The 6,177-nt window shown below is 39.5% G+C and overlaps 1 protein-coding gene across 5 annotated transcripts in view; it reads right to left on the minus strand.

Moving 5' to 3' along the window:
• ppip5k1a (diphosphoinositol pentakisphosphate kinase 1a) overlaps positions 1–6,177 on the minus strand; it is a 40,889-nt gene that overhangs the window by 34,103 nt on the left and 609 nt on the right. For all 5 annotated transcript variants that reach the window (XM_077519197.1, XM_077519195.1, XM_077519194.1 and 2 more), the window contains exons 2-6: positions 3,953–4,464; positions 2,623–2,818; positions 1,534–1,624; positions 1,353–1,438; positions 953–1,107 (exon numbers count right to left, since the gene is read on the minus strand). In XM_077519197.1, coding sequence (XP_077375323.1) covers positions 953–1,107; positions 1,353–1,438; positions 1,534–1,624; positions 2,623–2,818; positions 3,953–4,096 — 672 coding nt within the window. In that variant the 5' untranslated portion in view covers positions 4,097–4,464. The remainder of the gene's footprint in view (positions 1–952; positions 1,108–1,352; positions 1,439–1,533; positions 1,625–2,622; positions 2,819–3,952; positions 4,465–6,177) is intronic.

The raw sequence follows: 6,177 nt of genomic DNA on the forward strand, positions 1-6,177 counted from the left end.
TTCAGTAAAACCCCGCCTCTTCCCATGTGATTGCCGCACCCCCAGCAAGCCAACTGCAGTGAGTCTGCTGTTGTAACTGTGTTTAGGTACTCCGCTGAGTACGCCATGCAACTTGACGCAAGCCAATTCTTCAATAAACATTTGAAACAAAACGGCTCCTTGTCGCAAGAAATTGCGGAGAAGGAGGGGAGGAGAGAGAAGAATAGGGAGGAAAGAAGGAGGGGGAAAAAGGGCTGGTTTCAAACCAGGGCCTTGCTGCTTACTGAGTGAGCACACCAACCACTATACCTATATACCTACTATGAGACTTGACTCGGGACTTGTCAGTCTTGACTTGGGCCTTGACTCGGGACTTGAGGGCAAAGACTTGAGACTTACTTGTGACTTGCAAAACAATGACTTACTCCCACCCGTTTTTTTCTACATATAACCCTGTGGCGTCAGTGTTAATGTTTCTGTAGTAAACCACTTAACACGCTAGCTAAATATTTATAATATATGCCACAGGGAATTCAGGTATTGCCTTTAGCAGACAGAGGGCGCAGTCTCCTGAATACTTGTTTTACAATGCCAATCCTTGTTTCAATGTCAATGCAGGTTTTTCCACAATGACATTTTTTTTTTTTCCAATACCAAACCTTATTGTCAGTGTTGTAGCTCCATAGAACTATGTCATGTTCCCTGGCTGGTTCTAACTTCACAATGTACAATATTTTATATAAAGATACGTATACTATAGGGTCTGTTTTCTTTTTTTGTGTTAAATTCACCTACATGAGGAACACAGCTTATTTAGATATTCAATATTTCTTAACACTGAGAAAACAAACTCTTGAAATTCAGTTATTTCAGACCATCAAAAATAAATTGAAAAATGACATTCTGCTCATTCTCAAACCAAATTATCTCACAATAGCATGACACAAAACATGTGACGGTTAGAAGAGCAGACCTTTCTGAAGAGACGCTGGCTGCCACCACCAGCGGAAGTAGGATAGTAGATGTAGACATTGTGGTCCTCAGCACAGACGGGCTTCTCAACGAAAGGCTTCTGGAATATTTCTCCATTCACCTCCACATGATCCTCTCCTTCCACCAGGTTACACTCTGAGACAACACAGAAAATGTTACTATTTGCAAGCAATCATTTAATTGATTTTTTTTATAAGAATCTTCAGCCCTCAAGATGTATTTATTTATTTATTTATTAATTGTGATTTCAATATCAATCAAAAATAATAGTGATTATTAAATTTTCCATAATCACCCAGCCCTACCTTCTGTAGTCATCATCTTTCCCTTATGTTAATTATTTTCCATAAAAACAGTGCCAATGTGAGAACATGACTAACCATCTGGTTTATCTGGGTCACGATTCAGCACAGCATAGCGTGGCAGATCTATCCCTTCCTCTTGCAGGATGCGATATACTTCTCTCCTGCCAGAAATTTGATGGAAACAGGTATCAGAAAAAAATCATTTGCTTTATCATTCTCTTATTGTAAAGCAACTGAATGAATACAAAAGCTGTACCTGTCCTGTATGAAGTACTGCATATTGAGGTCGTTGATGAGTAGAGGATTTCTCAGTTTGGCATAGCTCACTGCTTTATCGAGCGGAAATCCTGGTTTGCAAGCAGAAATGTTTTTTGAATAATGAATATAGTGATAGCCTGTTTGACAAAAGTCCTTTCAGTACACATTCAAATTTGAATGTGTACAAACAAATTTAAAATGACATCTTAAAAGGACCGCTGAATGGGCTGAACATTTGCACCTAGTGCCCTCCGTAATTATTGGAACCTCTGGTTAAGATGTGTTCAACACCTTAACATAAATGTTATTTGTAATATGGAAGCATATTCTCATACTGAAAAATTGTAGAATGGTTCACAAGACACAAAATCAAGCTCCATGGCCATGTCAGTCCCCAGACCAACCCCATTGAAAACCTGTGGCGTGAGCTAAAAAAAAGAATGCAGAGGAGAGTGCAGGTTGCTGTATGATTTAGAAAGGAATTGTCAAAGGCCCCTTTTCTGTATTCTCCCAACTTGTGAAACATTACAATAAGATTAGGTGCTATTTTGTTTGCAGGGTTGGACAAAGTACTAACATCAGAGGCGGTAATACAGTAACTGTGGAGCACATGATTCGATGTAAAAGAATTATTATTATTATTATTATTATTATTATTATTATTAGCCCCCCCCCTTGAATAAACACACTTGAAATAAGGGTTAAATTTTCCTCTCTTTTTGTCATATATTATGTAGGAAAAAAAAAACTGTCATAGAAGCTAAGAAGCATATCTTAACCACAGATGCCAATGCAGTAATTGTGAAGGGCAGTGTACAGTATGTAGGTCTGTAGCCTATATAAAAATGTCAGAAAAAATGTATCCCCCTGAAAAACTCAAAAGTGATTTAAGGTCTTTTACGAAAAAAATAGATAAATCATTGACAAATGTTTGCATGCGCAATGGCTAAAGTGGAGAATATACACTCTATACACACACCTAATATGTACAACACCCATTTTATCAGCACATAAATCTATTCATACGGTAGTTTCCCCCAACACCATCCTAAGTGATTTTGTGCAATTGTAGATGTTGAAGACACACCCTTGGAGTGGAAAGAGATGAGGCAGTCACACAGTGGCCAGTTTTCCACGGGCTCATTGAGGATGACGTCCTCTGGAAAGATGACCACAGTGATGTACTCAAACCTGCATAGCCTCTCCAGGATCTGGGTCATTGGCTTGGACTTTGACTTCTTCATCATGCAGCATATCCCCACAACAATCTGTTGCTCAGGTGGCTGAACACGGATGAGAAAAGTATGGAGAGAGGAAGAGGAATTTTAAAAACAACTTTTTTGGTTGCGGTGCATTACTACTTACACTTCTCAAAATAAGTGGCATTGCATCACAGTTTGCAAGGCAAAATTAGCATTTTGTGCCTCATTAAAAGACAATGATTAACAAAACTAATTATCAACCACAGAGACTGTCTCAAATAGCTTAAATGGGCTGTGTCGCTCATGTCACCCATGGCGGTTAGTCTGAGGTTGAGGATGTGGTGCCCAGTAAAGGCCTACACCTGAAAAGCACCGCCCACCACTGGCTACAGCTAGCTAGCAACGAGCTTCGACTGGCGATGCCGTTGCCTAGTCCCTTCGAGGTCAGTTATCATCACTTACGTGGTGGCGAATAGGCAACGTTTCTGACAAGTACTGTTATGGTGAAGGGAGAAGCCATGCTAACCTAAAATTAACACAGAACCGGAAATGAATTTTGGTATGCTATGAAGTACACCCGCCAGGAGGAGTGGCCTATAAAGGTTGAGTATATTAATATAGTATAAAAATATTCAGAATATCCGTCATGTTGTATCAATTTAGACTTATGTGGGCTGCACAAAAATGTTCTCAAAAATTACATTGCAGTAGATCTTTTTTTTTTGTCATGAATGTAGCTTTGTTTTGACATAAGAATATGCAGCTTGTTGCTAGACAAAATAAGAATTTAATAAATGAAAACTGTTGGCTATATAAAAATAGAAAATTAGAAATACAATTATCATTCATTATGGGGATGGGCGAGTATCGATATCGATATCGGGGCAATACCAGGATTATTTCAAGGTATCGGTACTCGCATATCAGCCGCCCTCTTGTGGCCATTTAATGATCAGGAACTGGAAATTAGAATAATAGAAAATTGCCAGTAATTTCATGCAATTATAAGGAAAACTGCTATATTGTGATATATAGATCTTTCTATAAAAGTTGTCATAGATTTTTGGGGCAAATTTATGAATCAGAAGTACTGCTGCCTGGTATCTGTACTTGGTTGGTATTGGTATCGTTGGCTACTCGAGAGTTGATTAGTCGTATTGCTAAATATGCATCAAGAGTCCCACATTATTCAAGAGTTTGTGTGAAGGTCCTTACAGAGTCTGCGTCTTCGTCGTCCTCATACAGGTCCATGTCTGTTCTTACGCTATCCTCCAAGACCTCGCTCTCATCGTCTTCGCAGCCCACGAAGAATCTGGGAGCGCCACACCGGCTCTCGCCCGGGCTGTTGGGCTCGGACATCACAGTCTCCCGCGGCAGCCCACAGCGTCCCACCGCGCCATCGTACACCACCACACCCCTGGATGGGGCCGCCGATGGAAGGGCACGAGGCCAGAGGATACAAATGGTTCCACTCTGCCTGAGTTGGACAGCAGAATTGTCGAGGAGGGACGGAGAAGAGAAAAATGGCCCTCAAAGATTGGTGCTCAAATGTGAGCAGTGGTGAGGAACCATAAGTCTCAATAGTCTTCTGCAACAAAGCTTTCACTCTAAGTTGTCATTCTTCATTCAGTTGACTGAGATTGTAATTGACTTTCTTAGGACATGATAGCCGCAGGGATTTCTCTCTTGATCTTGCCTTCTTCCATGATGATGAAAGGCTGATATTTCTAAAAGGAAAACAGAGCAATATACCTTCCTTATTTATGAAGTCGCCTTGGCAATTTTCTGGAGTTAGTATGCTCTAACACAGGCAAGAAGTTCACAAAATCGGAGAGGGGTACGAATTAACACATTTCTCACAATGATGAGGGGCATGGAGGCTAAACAGGAAGTACTATCCCCTGAAGTCCAGCACGCCACGTGTGGAACATAAATCATTGTCTTACTTAGTTCCGTCAGGGATTATGTCAACATAACCACATTATTATATAGAGACAATAAATATCATATTCGAATAAAAGTGCACATTTTTCTCAATGTGTAGATACCAGGTTAGCATCTATACTATATGATAAATTTCCTTCTACTAGAGGCTTCCCACGAGTTGGGAGTTAAGTGTACCTTTAATTATTTGATTTGGACAGGACAGGAATAAAAAGTCCACGGGAGCAGAGGTAAATGGGATTTTCCAGTTTTTTTTGTTGTTTGTTTTGTTTTTTTGTTTGTTTTTAAATGTTGCTGACCACCAAAATGGGAGTGATACGGGAGTGGGAGTAATTCTGAAAAGAAGCAGGACGGGACAAGAGTCATTTTCATTGGGAGCAGGACGAGACAGGATTTTTTTTGCCCCACTATAGAGTGAGAATCCACTCCTGTGTCACTCTAGTTCCCACACATCGAGGGTGCTTTGCATTCGTTAATTCACTCTGACACGACTCTCAGAGTGGTGTGTTCAGAGATGCAGAGTGTGCTTCCCTTCTATTAATTTCATTCTGAACACACCTCATCTTATAAGCCAACCAGCAGCTTGTGCACTTTGAACTGTTTCCATCTGTACTGCACCGACTCAAACGGTATCATGTTTTGGGTCCAAAGCATATCTTTCTAAGTTGTAGGGCTGTCACTATCGACTAATTGTTTTTTACATGTGATTATACCATCAATTAACTGAATACAATTTTATTTTGCGTTATAATGTAATCCAAAACCATTTTGTTTCTTTTTTTAATGTTAGAATTGTCATCACTTTTTTTACCCTTATGGCACCGACACTCATGTACCTGTGCCTCTGTAGATTAGATTGTATATTCTGTGTTGTCTGACAAGTACCATGCACTAGACTAGTAAGGAGACGGAAAAGTGTGTGTACCGGTAGTATCCTATCCAGACATTAGAAGGTGGTCAGCTTCAAAACTTATACAGAAGAATGATCAATTCATTAATTCCGTAATTATGAATACACTACCTGAAGTATTCTATTGAAATATACTTTATCACAATCAAAAAATGCAAACATAGATGTATTTTGACGGTAAAATGAGCCAAAATGTCATTGTCATGTGTCACTGATCATCTTATGATGATGCCATCATGTGTGAGTAATAAATTCCAATATTATAAGAATAATTAAAACCACAACAATCAGTCATAAATGCTGAACAGTAAATCTAACTGTAGAAATCAATTAACTTTCGGACTAAATCTCAGATGAGTTTTAAATTCCGCATAATAGTGCCAAAATGACTGCTTCCTAAGGTTGCTGAGCAGAGGCCACCTTAACTTTACATAACATGGCTTGAGTTCATTATACAAGAAAAACATTCCCCCGTGTTGACATGGCACACTTGGCAAGCAGCGCAGTGACACCAACATGGTAAAGAGGCAGCTACGACCATGTTGTATGCTCAATAGTGAATGAATCATATAATTGTGTTATTGTA

This window comes from Festucalex cinctus, chromosome 4 (assembly GCF_051991245.1).
Source record: "Festucalex cinctus isolate MCC-2025b chromosome 4, RoL_Fcin_1.0, whole genome shotgun sequence".
Taxonomy (NCBI): Eukaryota; Metazoa; Chordata; class Actinopteri; order Syngnathiformes; family Syngnathidae; genus Festucalex; species Festucalex cinctus.